The following is a 14536-nucleotide window of genomic DNA, read 5'->3' on the forward strand; positions in this document are numbered from 1 at the left end:
GGACCCTGAGAGGCTGGGGAAGGGCGACTGCAGCTATGTTCACTTTTAGATGCTGCTGTGTGCAGCCTGGAAAGGTTAATCTGAGCATTGTGCAGGGGTGTTGGCCACTTGGAGGGCACAGCATCAGTGTGACAGTGAGGACAAGGTGGCTGAAGTGGGCTGAGGAAGGTGGAGTATGACACTAGTGAGCATGGCCAGCTCTTGCAGGAAATATGGCTGTGCTGTAGGGCAGAGTACAGGGGCAGCAAAGGGTGTGATGTTAAGGGATTTTGCTTTGTCTTTAAAACAGATGACAGTGACACGAACATGTAGAAATGATGATGAGAAGGAACAGTCATAATGGGTCACTTACTTGTACCAGACACTGTTCTATGTGTCTTACACATATTAACTCTGCTGTTCCCTTTTACCGATGGGGAAACTAAGGCACCAGGTGGCTAAGTAACATACCCAAGATCTCCCTGCTGGTATGTTGTGGAGCTGTGATTTGAATTTATGCAGGTGCCAGAGCTCTTGCTATCAACTATAAGCAAGTGGCCCCAGCAAAAGTTGTCATCAGGAGACAAAGGTAGGAAGAGAATGGTGTGTGTGAGAAAAATGCCTGCAACGGGTTCTGCAAGTCATGGCCAAGAGTCCTGCCTGGTGAATCACAGAGTGCAGATCACATTTAGGTTTCTTTAGGTTGAAGATTCTAGATCAGGAAAGCCCCATGCTGAGCGGGCACTGGAAGAAGCCTGGGATGTGGGAAGGTAGAGTGCTGCCCCAGAGAGGCTGCAATGGTGGGCTGAGCTCAGCTGGAGAGTGAAAATGCAGACCACAGGGGGCTGATGAGTAAGGGCTTGGCAGAGGAGTCACAGGTGAGCTGGGAGCCAATGTGGGTGGGGTGCGGTGACTGAGCAGGGACTGGAAGGACGGGAGGTGGTGGACAAAGTGGACTCCTGTGTCCGCTGGGCTGTCTCAGAGTCGCCAGCCCTGCCCTCATCAGTGTGGCCCATTACAGTCTTCCTAAAACAACTTCTAGTCAAGTCACTGTCCTGCTGAAGACATCTTGTGGTAAAGATGTTCACTTTTACCACCCCAGCTTGACACTGTGTCTGGAGGCCCAAGAAAGTACAGTAAGAAAAGAAAAAGAAATAAAGCCATATATGATGAAATGGAAGAAACAAAACTGTCCTTGGGATGATATGATTTTCTATGTAGAATCAACAAAAATCTATTAGAACTAATAAGTGAATCTGGCAAAATTGCAAGATTCAAGACCAATATACAAAATCCACTGTATTTTCTGATAACAAATAGAAGTTTTATAAAGCATTTATAATAGCACAAAAAAACATGAAATACTTTTTAAAAATTTGACACAATATGTACAAAATCTATATGCTGAAAACTACAAAATACTAATGAAAGAAATCAAAGATTAAATAAATGGAGAGGTATAACATGTTCATGGATTCAAAGACTCAATATTGTTGGAAACTCAATATTCAAAATAATCAATTTTCCAAATTGATCTATAGGTTCAACATAATCCAAATGAAAATCTCAGCAAACTATTTTGAGAAAATTGACAAGCTGATTTTAAAATTTATATGGAAAATTAAAGCAACTAGTACAGCCAAAAGAACTCCGAAAAAGAACAAAGTTGAAGAACTCACATTGTGAGATTGCATGACTTAATATAAAGCTACTATTCAAGACAGTGTAGTATCGGCAAAAGAACAGAGTCCAGACACACCCCACACCTATACAGTCAACTGATTTTTTTTTTAATATACATTATTTCCTTTATCTATTTTTTTTACAGTCGATTGATTTTTGACGAATGTGCAAAAGTGGCTCAATTAGAAGGATAGCCTCTTCAACAAATGGTGCTGAAAGTCATATGCAAAAATAAACCTTGACCCATACCTTGTATCACATGCAAAATTTAATCCAGAATGAATCATAAACCTAAATATAAAATACAAAACTATAAAAATTCTGGGAGGAAACATATGAGAAAATCTTTGTAACCTTGGGTTTGGCAAAGATTTCTTAATTACAACACTGACAGCATAAATTCATAAAAGAAAAAAACTGAGATCATACTTTACCAAAATTTAAAAATCTGATGTTTGGAAGACACTGTTAAGAAAATATGACAAGCCAAAGACTAGGAGAAGATATCTGCAAAACACATACCTGAATCCAGAATATATAAAGAACTCTTCAAACTGAATTAAAAAATTTTTCTTTCAATGGGCAAAAAATTGGAACATTTAGCCAAAGATGTACAGAAGGCATGTAAGAACATGAAAAGACGCTCAATATCATTAGTCATTAGGAAAATGCAAATTAAATCACAATGAGATACCACTACACATTTATTAGACTGGATAAAAACAAAAAACAAAACAAAACAAACAAAAAACGGGCAATGCAAAATCTAGAGCAACTGGAATTCTCATCATTGCTTGTGAGAATGCAAACTGGTATATCCTGTCTGGAAGACAATTCAGCAGTTTCTTATAAAGTTAAACATAGTTACCATATGAGCCAGCCATGCCATTTCTCTAAGTACTTTCCCCAAAAGAAATGAAAACTTATGTTCACATGCCTGTACACCACTGTTTACAGCACCTTATTCATAATAACCCAAAACTGCAAACAACCTAAATATCCTTCAATCGGCAAATGCATAAGCAAGCCACAGTGGAACATCCATTTGATGGAATACTATACAGCAAAAAAAGTAGAAACTACTGATACTGGCAATGTTATTTTTTTTTAAAGTCACAGGCCTATAATGGAGTCACTTCAAGTGAGGGCCTCCATAAACTAACCTAACTGCAATTTTAGCCCCCTCAGGAATGTAACCTTTAATAAGTCAAACTACAATTTCCTGGAGGTAATCCTCTGGCTGACCATTCCCCTTTAGGAGGGCCACCTTGCCTAAACAATGCATTCCTTACTCATAAATGCGTTTCTTTTTCTAATGCTCTCTTTGCCTTTAAAAATCTTTCTTACCTGTAGCCTGCTAGAGCTCCTCTCTGTTTGTTAGGTGAGACACTGCCCAATTCATGAATCACTTAATAAAGCCAATTAGATCTTCAAATTTACTCAGTTGAACTGTTTTTTAGCAGCAACAATGTGGATGATCATCTCAATGCATTATGCTAAGTGAAGGAAGCCAGACTTTGTCTTTTATCCCATTTATATGACACTCTAGAAAAGGAAAAACTACAGATAGAAAAGAGATTCGTGGTTACCTGCGTCTGCAGGTAGGGGGAGGAAATGTCTACAAGAGGCCATGAGGGAATTTTTTGGGTGGTGAACTGCTCTAAATCTTTATTATGGTGGTGGTTACAGGACTGTATGTGTTTGTCAAAACGCATATAACTGTGCACTAAAAAAGGGTGAATTGTGGTCCATGTTTTAAAAAAATGCTACCATAGTTCCCTGGTTTCCACTGCACCAAGACTAAATTCTCCACCATACTTCCTGGGCCTTTTAAATCTGGCCAATGCCGAGCCGACCATTTGCTTTCCATGCCACCTTCTGCTCCAGTGAGAACGGTTTCCTCACCATCCTGTCAGCATTCCAGACTTTCAGGCTTCCCCGCCCTTTGCAAGCTGTGCCCCTCCCCTGCAATGCCTTCCCCTGTGCCTTCTGCCCTTCCAAACCATCACGTCCTACTCTACACTGCGGTCCTCACTGAACTCTCAATTCCTTCTCTGAGTCTGTGCTACACACAGTAGGCCAAGCCCCTCTCTCCGAGTGTTCTGGCGGGTGTTACTCTAATTTCAGGTTCCTTCTCAACGGAAGCGCAGGCTGTGGCCTTACTCCACCCATCGGTCAAAACAATGCACATGCACCTGCGGACTAGCACACAGTAGGCCCTCCAGGCAGCGCACCCAGGAGGGAGAGTGCCCACCGAGCTCGAGGAGGAGTGAATCTGGGTCTGGAAGGACTAATGTGGCACCTTCGAGGGAGGTCAGGCCATTAAGGCCTAGGGTGGCGGAGAAACAGCAGGAAGTACGGAGGTCAGGAGGCGCTAGGTGACCACACATAGCCCAGGATCGTGGCGTCCCGCCCGGCCCCACGTACCTTGCACTCGTAGGAGCGCTCGGCAGCGCTCACCGACACGGCCTGCATCAGCAGTAGTAGCAAGAGTGGCAACCAGGAAGCCGGCGGCAGGTACAGCCACCACGATGCTGCGCCGCAGCTAAGGAGCCGCGCGTGGAGGCCGCCCTGCCCGCCAGCGCCGCGCCCTTCGCCCCGCCCCGCCCCCAACAGCCGGGGTCCCTCCGCTTCCCGGCCCCCTAGCCGCACCCCACCCTGCGGTCCAGGGCCCCGCGCCGCCTTCGGCACGGCCCATCCCTGACCCGGCTACATTCTCCAGTATTCGCAGTTCCTTCCAGCCCCGCTCACCTCCGCGGCCGACCCACCCTCGCTGGTACCGACTGCTCTCCGCGGCAGCCTCTCTCTAACCTCGCCCCCCGTCCGCTCCGCCCCGTGACCCCGCCCCCGGGCCGGCCCACCCCTCTGCCCCCGGCTTGGGCCCCGCGTTCTGGAGGATACGCCACGGCCTTGTCCATAGAGAAGGGCAGGTGTGTTGTGCGCTCCAGGAAGACCACCCAGGTGACTAGTACCGCAGCCGAGTAGAGGCACAGGGACAGGGCGAGCAGCATGAAGAAGCAGAAGTTGCGGTGACCAATGCAGTTGTTGACCCACTTGCAGTGATGGTCAAAGTCCTGGGCAAGAGGGAGAGGGTACCAGCCTCGAGGACCCCACCTCTGGCCCAGCCCTCAGTGCCCCCAAATCTGAGGATTAGTACCACCCCATCCCCACCCCAGGACACCTACCCTGGGCCCCACACACTGACTCCCTTCCCCAGGGAAAATCCTGAGCCACAAAGCCCCTAATGCTGGCATTTCTGTGGCTAGAGCACTGTTAGAGCTCTGTGGCTCACGTGGTCTTGTGTCTAGAGGCCCTTAGAGACAAGGCCTACCTGATCTGTGGGACATGTCCTGGTGTAAGTTTGAACAGGACGTAGAAAATCTCTGGGCCTCTGTTTTCTCATCCATTGGATGAGAATAATATCGCCCTTGCTCAGCAAGCCCCCAGGGATTATAAAGATCAGATAAGCACTTTGGCAGACCTTTGCATGCTGTGCACACCACACAGACAAGTTCTCAGAGAGCAGGAGACCCTCCAGCCTGGACACTCAGAAGAGGACAGGCAGCATTTCCCTGACCTAGCAGCCAGCCTGAAGGGCTTAGGCATCTAGCTAGCATCAGGCAGCTGGGGGCAGGCCAGGAGTGTCTTCCTCCCCACCCTGCCTGACCAGGCCCAGCATGATGTGGATGACTCTGTCCATGTCAGCTCCTGTGAAAGCACAGGCCAGCCTCTGAGAACAGGTGCAGGCACAGGGGCAGCCATCTGCGTGTGTGATCTGGAGTGGCTGGGAGTTACTGCCACCCTTGGCCCTTAGCAATCCTGGAAGTGGTTTCATGCCCACCACTAGCCCCTGGGGGAGTAGGCCTCCTGGTCCCAGCCAAGTCCTGGGGGGTGACGGGGCAGAGGTGGGCAGGTGAGGGGGGCGCTCACCTCCACACAGATGTTGTACCAGCGGCAGTGGTAGGTCCGGGGTGGGCAGTGGAAGCAGCATTTTGGACACCACTGCAGGCGGAAGGCTCTGTGGTTCACCCACACCACATACACTGTCCCGGGGCTCTGTTTGTCGGAGCCTGGGGTGGATGGGAGCGCTGGGCAGCAGCAGGAGACCATTCCATCCCTCTGCTGCTGTCGGGGGAGAGGGAGTGGGAGGACCACCCCACAGCACCACTGGGCCCCAGAAAGGGTGGGGTGGAGGGGGGCTGGGTGACCCCCAGTGCCCACTGGACAAGCGGACCAAGTGTGGAGAAGCTGGTAAAGGGGAAGGTGGGTTTCCAGCCAGAGGAGTTCTCTGAGAACTCGGGCCTTTGTACTGTAGTTGATGCTGTAAGGAGCTTGTGCAGTGGAAGTGGGAGACTGAACCCAGTGGTTGAGAAGAGCAGCTTTCTCTCCCCAACCTGCACTGGGCTTCCCTCCAAGGCAGCTGGAAAACCTCCAGAATTCTCTTTCTCCACATCCCGTGCCATGGCTGGGGAAGCAAGTTCCAGAGGCAGGGCTGGAGGGAATGGGGACTTGGGGCAGAAGGTCCTGAGGAGGGGAGTTGGGAAGAGCACTCCAGGAGTCACCCCTGCAAGGCTGTAGCCCTGAGGGTGCCACTTTCATCTCCCAGGGGGCCAATGGCTCACTTCGATGTAAGGGTCTGAGAAGTTGAGTGAGATGAGACTGAAGAAGGTGAGGGCAAAGAGGAGGCCTGTGACAATGGGAAAGGCCCACTCCCCGTTCTGGCTAGCCACCTGCAACTGGGACCAGAACAGGCCTCAGCCCTAATCGGGGGTGGCCTGGAGCTCCCCCCAGGACCAAGTCCACCTGGTCAGGACATGAAGACCTGTTCTAAATATCCCAGCTAGTGACAGATCATAAAGACTGCACTAAATGTCACCAAGCATTACCAACCCCATGCAGCTCACAAAGGCACCCAGCACTGTATACCTCTGTGCCTTTGCACATTCAGTTCCCTCTGCCTAGAATATCCCTGCTTCCCTGGCCCCCCATCTGCACTTGCCCTGCCTCCGTGCTATCGTTATCTGTTTCCCTTTCTGCCTTTCTGTAAGAAACCTGCCAGCTTGTATGGGAGACTCACGGGAATGCAAAGAAGAGGCCACTCGAAACTACCAGCAGCGCTACATTAAAGGCAGCAAACAAGCTTGGGAGGAACCAGGGAAGCAGCGTCTGTGGAGGAGGATGGAGCTCCTTTGTTAGGGGCATGGCATCTTTCAAGAGTGGCATGGCTGGACCTCCCATGCCCCCAGGGGAGATCAGAGCCACTGGACTCCCTCCCTGCTGCTGGCTCCAGGAGCCCCATGCCACAGCAGCCTTAGTTCCCACAGCCCACAGTGGAGGGAGAGAAGTCCCAGTGTGACATCACAGAGGCTGAAAAGAATGAGGGCTCAGGGCTCTTCAGCAAAACTCTCTGCAGTCTGTGACCACCACTTCAAAGAGCAAACCCATCTGTGCCTCCAGGGGGAAAATATGTTTCCAGCCTGGGACAAATAACCTTTGAAGCCAAAATCATTCAAAGGGAGAAATAAAGTGGGAGAAACTCATTTATCGCTTACAAGCAGTCATCTACTCCTGCTCACCCATGTCTCCCATGACCCAGCTGCAAAGAAGCCAAAAATACCTCTATGGTCCAGGTGCCTGTTCTGCTCTCCAGCTCCCTTCTAATCACCTCTTGATATGGAGATGGACTATTTCTCTCCACCCCTTGGAAACACCTATTGATATGGAGATGCACTAAAAGCAGGCATGAGATTCTGGAAATACTGCAATTTTACCCACAGCCCACCCCTCCCGAAACCTTGCCTCACATTCTACCTGCTACCCATCTTCCACAATGGCCCCTGTGCGAGAAAACTGGAGCATAGTGTCCAGCCTAACAACAGCAATAAAATCATGATAATCCTCAAGCGGGAGGATTCAGCTAGGTTCAAAGTCTTATGCAGATTAAGACGATAGCTCACCTGTTCCACAGGTGCCAGTAGCTGAACCAGTAGGAAGTTCAGTGCACTCATCACGCAGCAGCTGCAGCCAGGGGGTGGCTCCAGGCCGCAGGGGCTGTAGAAGAAAATAACCTTAAGGGTGATAAGATACGTGTTTTGATGACACCACCATAAGCAACTCTTGTCCATCAGGTAGGATACATGCAAGACAGTGGTCCTGTGACAGGACAGTGGCAGGAATGGGATCTCATCCTGGTCTAGTATACCAGACCTTCACCCCTCTCCCTGTGGGAGGTACAGATTGGTCAGTAGAGGTACATGCACCAGCCATAAAGATAAAACTTCCCTGTAAGATGCTCTTACCTCCTGGCCGTTTGGGATACACTACCATGGTCTTTGGGGGCCATTCTGCTGTTACGCCAGGAACACCTGAGGCCAGCTTCCAGGCCTTTCCCCCAAGGTGCCAGAAGGGCCAGCCACCTCTGGTCCGTGTGTCGAAATGTCCAGGGCCATGCCCACTCAACAGAGTCTCCAGGGTTTAACGCAGTTGGGACTGGCAGCAGGATGTGGCTCTGCTGGCCATATCCTGGCTTCAATTATCCTTCTTTGGTTTGCACATACAGTTGTATAGGAGAGGCAGCAAGGTGTGTTCGCATGTCCACAGGAATTAAGGCTCCTTTTCGGGGTTTCTCATTCAATGTTATATCACTGTCCATAAGCAAGCTGACCAGCCTTATAGACTATTGGTGTTCGACTTCAGGCCAGATTTCCACAAACCATTGTACCTCTCTATCATGCCTGCCCTGGTAGGGCTATATGGTACATGATATTTTCACTTTATCCCTAACTGCTGCACCCATTCTTATGACGCATGTCTAGTAAAGTGGGTGTATTGGTCATTCTCAATTACCTGCAGCCAACCATAGGCTACAAAGAGATTCGCTCTAGGCCCCATTTGGTCATTTGCTGATCTGCATGATGTGCAGGAAAAGCAACCAACAGTCCAGTAGCTGTGTCCACACAAGTCATAGCATACTGATACCCTTCTGATATGGGCAGAAGCCCTGTATAGTCTATCTGTCACTTGACAAGGGGTATAAGCTCCTTTTCTATTGTCCCATGTTGCTGTGGGACTCAGTGTAAGTCCCTCTTAGAGCACACAATGCACTCCTTCCAGGCTCTGCTGACTTCTTCAAAGGTCAACAGCAAGACCCACCAATGGGCTACAGCTCACATTGTCTTTTGCCCTGCATGCAACAAACGCTGATGTAACCATTGGGCCACATCAGAGGTAGGCTTTCCTTCTAGCCAGTGCATCTGGGCCAGTGTGTCTGCTTCCTTGTTTCCTGGGGATGCCAAAGGCAAATGGCCAGTTATGTGGTATATGGTAACTGTCTTAGTCTGACCAGAGGCCCATAGGTCTTGCCACAACTCTTGCCCCCAAAGAGGCCAGTGACCAACCATCCAGTTGGCAAGGTACCATGTTGGTAGCCATAGGGTCAAGCCCCAATAGGTGGCCCAGCTATCAGTACAGACAACTATAGGGGAGGGCTCCTGGGTGATCACAAGGCCTACTGACTGTAACTCAGCCCATTAATTACTCTTCCCTTCCCCATCCTCCATCCATATTGTCTCAGTTTTAGGATGGAAAGCCACAGCCCTCCACTTCGGGGGCTGCCCATGACAGGAGCCATCTGTGTACCACACATCTTCACGTATAGGGGCTTTTCCCCCCTGATAAGGACTCTCAGCTACCAATGGCTCAAAAGCAAGTTCTTCCTGCTTTCCACTGGTGTATGTCACTGGCCTAATAAGTGTTGGAGTTCTCCACTTAAGGGGTTAGTTAGAGAGGGCACTGCACTGCTGTAAATATGTGCTCCATTTGGCCAGTGTAGGCATCTGTGCCATGCCACACCTTTGGGTCCAGTCTCACAACCACCCCGTGATGGGATAGGTGGTTATTACCTTGGTCAGAGCTGTTCTGGTGATGGGCTCCGTAGCCAGCAGGGCATGGTACACAGCAGCCAGTTGCTTCTCTGTCAAGGTGTACCGGACCTCTGCTCCTTTCCATAGTTGTGACCAGAATCCAGTAGGTTGGCGTGTCCCTTCAAGCCACTGCCAAAGGCCCCATCCATAACCACCTTTGGTTACATGAACATCCAGCTCACAGGGCCTTGATGAGTCCATTACACTCAAGGTCTGGATGCCTTGACTGCTCGCTTAGTAACAGTAGAAGCAGATGCACATGTTTCATCCCAGTCCCACCTGATATCCTTTCATACCAACCAGGATAAGGGTTTCAGAATTTGTGCCAAGTGCAGGATGAGCACTCTCCAGTAGCCCCAAAGACCCAAAAACTCTTATAATATTGCCACAGTGGTAGGGGAAGGGAAAGCCTGAATCTTCTGTATGACTATTTCTGAGATAACTTAAGTTTTACTTGACCAGACAACCCCCAAGACTAATAAACCAGGTTCCTGAACCCTGATGCTGTTCACAGCCCATCCTTTCTCCCGTAGATGTTGCAGCAGTCCAGGAACTGCCCCTTCTAAATCTGCAAGAGAATCAAATGTAAGCATATCATCATCAATGTAGTAAGACAGCCACACTGTTTGCAGTTTCTCCCATGTGGCCAAGCCCTGGGCTACAAGTCCATGACAAATGGCAGGACTGTGGAGGTATCCCTGTGGAAGGACAGGTGAATAGTCACTGCCGGCCTTCCCACATGAAGGCAAACTGTTCCTGACTTTCCTATGCTATGTCAATAGAGAAGAAAGCATTAGCAAGGTCCACAACATAATGATACGTCCCTAGTTCATGACTGCGGGTGTCCATAAGGGTTTCTGTAGAGGGGACAGCAGCTTGCAAAGGAGGTGTGACTTTATTCTATTCCTTGTAATCCAAGGTCATATGCCCGGAGCCATCAGGCTTTCTCACTGATCACACTGGATAATTAAAAGGACTATGAGTGGGCTTTATGATGCCCAACTTCTCCAACTCCTGTAGAGTTTCTCCAATTTCCTTGTGTCCCCCAGGCAACTTATACTGCTTAGTATTTGTCACCCACCAAGGTACAGGCATAGCTATAGGCGAGTGCTTAGCCCTGCAGAACTGCCTTTACCACATGTACCCTCAGTCTGAACTCACCTGCAGTGGTCTGTAACCACAGGCCCTACAGGATATCAATCCCAAATATATTCAGGGATGGGAGAAATGTACACAGTATACTCCTTTGGGGTAAAGGCCCTATCCCCAATGGGATTTGGGCTTTTTTCACTCTGGTTGCCTCACTCCCATGGCCATGCATCACAGCAGGGGTCCCAGGGAAACGCTCAGGGTTGCCATGAATCAGAGGACACTCAGCTCCTGTGTCCAGGACACATTGTACATTCATGGAAGACCAATGAATTGCTAAATCTATATGTGGCCTTTGGTACCCAGCACATCCCCCATGGTGGGGGCCTTGATCCCCCCTCAGTCCAACCACAATGCCCAGTTGTCTTCCTGTGGGGGTGAAGGCTGGAGTGGAGCCTGAGTTCTGTCCCCCAGGAAGTCCTGCAGAGACACAAGCTGGACATGGGGCTTTGCCTCCAGCTTTCGTGTCCTGGACCTCAGTGGCTGCAACTTCTGCTCTGGCTTTAATTGGTTGAGTTATTATCTCACCTAATCTAAATAAATCATCTTAATGAAGACTATCCACTTACATGCTTTTCTGCTGTTTTTGGAAATTTTATGACCCTAGACAGTTATAAGCAAATTAGTATTATGATAGGGGACTCCTCACTTCTAAGAAACGCTGAAAATGTTGAATGTTTATGTTGTCTTTTGCTCTGCTATGTAAAGGATCATTAGTGTGATTAATAATACAACTAACACTATGACCATTTCTTATCCTTAGGAACCTGTACTCTTATACAGTTACAAAATTTTTTGATGTTGCTGTTTTCTGATATTGGGCCCCAAATTCAGAAGAATAAAATGAATTTGTGTCTTTTTGACTGCCAAATAACACTAAAGGCTTGCTCCGCCCCCTCATAACCCATGAGGGTTTTGCATGATCACTTCCTAAACAGTAGGTTGCTGTTTTCTTCTGTTGATGGTATCCTTTGCTGTGCACTCTCAAGCCCCTAAGATGTGAAAACACAGGAATATAATTAACATGCTCCATATTTTCTTCATGTGTTCAGCAGTATTGTAAGAGATGCCCTATTTATTGGGCCCAGCTTACAAGGTAAGCTGATAAATAAAACAGAGGATTTAATTTAGGTGTTATATAGGTAAAGGGATACCAGTAGGAATAGGGGTGGGGACAGTGAGTAAGTTTTCCAGTGATTTCAATGCTTTTTGAGAGTGGGTAAAAGCACACTAGGATTCAAGTACAAGGCCCAACACAGACTGTCAACAGATTGACTTCCAGGAATATTTTATTCTTTGGTTTAAAACACTTCTGTCAGTTGGCAGCAATGGAGGCACACACTTTACATAACAGATGCATCATTGTTTTCACTGTCTATTAATAAATACATTTTCTCCTCAGGTAAATTCCCTATTTCTACATACAGTTGTCTTCTTAATTTTAATTTAATTTAAATGATCTATTAAGGGGACTACATCAAACTAAATAGCTTCTGCACAGAAAAGGATACCATCAACAGAAGAAAACAGCAACCTACTGTTTGGGAGAATATATTTGCAAATGATTTGTTTGATAAGGGGCTAATATCCAAAATACATAAAGAACTCATACAACTCAACACCAAAAAAAAAACCCAATTAAAAAATGAGCAGAAGACCTGAATAGACATTTTTCCAAAGAAGACATACAGATGACTAATAGACACATGAAAAGATGCTCCACATCACTAATTATCAGGGAAATGCAAATCAAAACTACAGTGAAATATGTCACACCTGTCAGAATAGCTTCTTTCCAAGAGACAACAAATAACAAATGTTGGTGAGGATGTGGGGAAAAGGGAACCCTCCTACACTGTTGGTGGGAATGTAAACTGGTCAAGTCAATGTGGAAAACAATATGTAGGTTCCTCAAAAACTAGAAATAGAAATATCATACCACCCAGCAATTACACTTCTGGGAATTTACCCAAAGAAAACAAAATCACTAATTCAATAAGGTATATGCACACCTATGTTCACTACGGCACTATTTACAGCAGCCAAGGTATGGAAGCAACCCAAGTGCCTGTCAGCAGAGGAATAGATAAAGAAGATGTGGTACATATACACAATGGAATATTATTCAGCCATAAAAAGAAGGAAATCTTGCCATTTGCAACCATGTGAATGGACCTAGGGGTTATCATGCTAAGCAATAAGTCAGATAGAAGATGACAAATACCACATGATTTCACTTACATGCAGAACCTAAAGAACAAAACAAAACATAACAAGCAAACAAAAATAAATAAACCCATAAATACTGACAACAGACTGTTGGTTAGCATACGGAAGGGGTGGGAGAATGGGTGAAATAGGTGAAGGGGATAAAGAGGTACAAACTCCAAATTATAAACGAAATTAGCCATAGGAATGGAAGTACAACAGAGAGTATAACCAATAATATGGTAATACCTTGGTATGATAATGGGGTAACTATACATCCAGCAGAGAGCATTTAGTAATATATTTAATTACCAAGTCACTATATTGTACATCTAAAACCAATATAACATTGTATATCAACCATATTCCAATAAAAAAATGAAAATGAATGACCTATTAAGCCTTCATGGAATTATGGGGACCAACGCACACATGTACCTCTCTCCCCTCCATTCTCATAATGTTATTAGCTACTGTAATCAGTTAACCTGTCTTATCATCAACACATGGTTTCGTTGCTCCCTTCATTTTTGTGTGAAAGAGGTCCAGTTCATGAACTGTCTTTTAGCAACAAAATTCTCCCTAATTAAATTTCCTGTTTTACAGAGAGATTTGTTAACACAACCCATCAGCTCTACCTTCAAAATCGAATCTCAGGAGTCTAAGTCATCACCTCTTTTGCCTGGGCATTGCGATACCCTTCCAGCTGGCCCATGCTGTTACCAAGTCTAAGCTGGTAACTCACTACATGACAGGCCAATAAGTCAAGGGACCAACTGTGGGGACAAGGAAAACAACTTTATTCAGAGAGCCAGCAGACTGAAAACATGGTGGACTCAAATCCTAAAGAACCATATTAACTTTGGGTTGATTTCAAGCTTCTTTTTATGCTAGGGAAGGGGGACAGAAGAGGGAGCAGGTTAGGGGGTGACTCATTGCAGACATGTGGGCACCAGCTAGGTGCCAAGGAGAGCTGAGGAATTCTGTGTCCTTGGGTAGTTGATGCTCATAGACTTAGGTCTGATTATAATGTTCCTATAAATATTTGGCAGGGCAATCATTATTTTTATATATATTTTCCTATCTCCTTGGGGGAGGCAAGCTTCAGGTAAAGGGCTGTTTGAAGAAATCTCAAACTGTAAGCAAAATTCCTTTTGATGACTAACAAGCCTGTGTGCAGGGCTGCAGGGCTGAGCAGAAGACTTTTACCTTTTTTTTTTTTTAATCCTTTCCTTTTGGCCCAAAGGTTAAAGCAGCAAAGAAGACAAATGCAGTAAGGAGGTGAGCTAGGGCAGGTAAATGGGACAAGGGTCATGCCGCTGTAAAATCTACTTAGCCTGTGAAAAAAGCCCAGTTTCTTCTTCTTTTTTTCTTTTAATTTTTTAAAATTTTGGTATCATTAATACACAATTACATGAGCAACATTGTGGTTACTAGATTCCCCCATTATCAAGTCCCCACCACAGTCACTGTCCATCAGCGTAGTAAGATGCTATAGAATCACTACTTGTCTTCTCTGTGCTGTACTTCCTTCCCCGTGCCCTCCCACCCCCAACATTATGTGTGCTAATCGTAATGCCCCTTATTCCCTTTAT

At 46.8% G+C, this 14536-nt stretch overlaps 1 protein-coding gene across 1 annotated transcript in view; it reads right to left on the reverse strand.

Annotated features, from left to right (window-relative positions):
- ZDHHC19 (zinc finger DHHC-type palmitoyltransferase 19) overlaps window positions 1-6885 on the reverse strand; it is a 10135-nt gene extending 3250 nt beyond the window's left edge. The window contains 7 exon segments of the mRNA XM_057488654.1: window positions 4090-4158; window positions 4160-4196; window positions 4564-4736; window positions 5593-6186; window positions 6285-6385; window positions 6388-6398; window positions 6740-6885. Coding sequence (XP_057344637.1) covers window positions 4090-4158; window positions 4160-4196; window positions 4564-4736; window positions 5593-6186; window positions 6285-6385; window positions 6388-6398; window positions 6740-6885 — 1131 coding nt within the window.
- Between the last annotated feature and the right edge of the window lie 7651 nt (window positions 6886-14536).

Source organism: Manis pentadactyla, chromosome 1, assembly GCF_030020395.1.
Source record: "Manis pentadactyla isolate mManPen7 chromosome 1, mManPen7.hap1, whole genome shotgun sequence".
NCBI lineage: Eukaryota > Metazoa > Chordata > Mammalia > Pholidota > Manidae > Manis > Manis pentadactyla.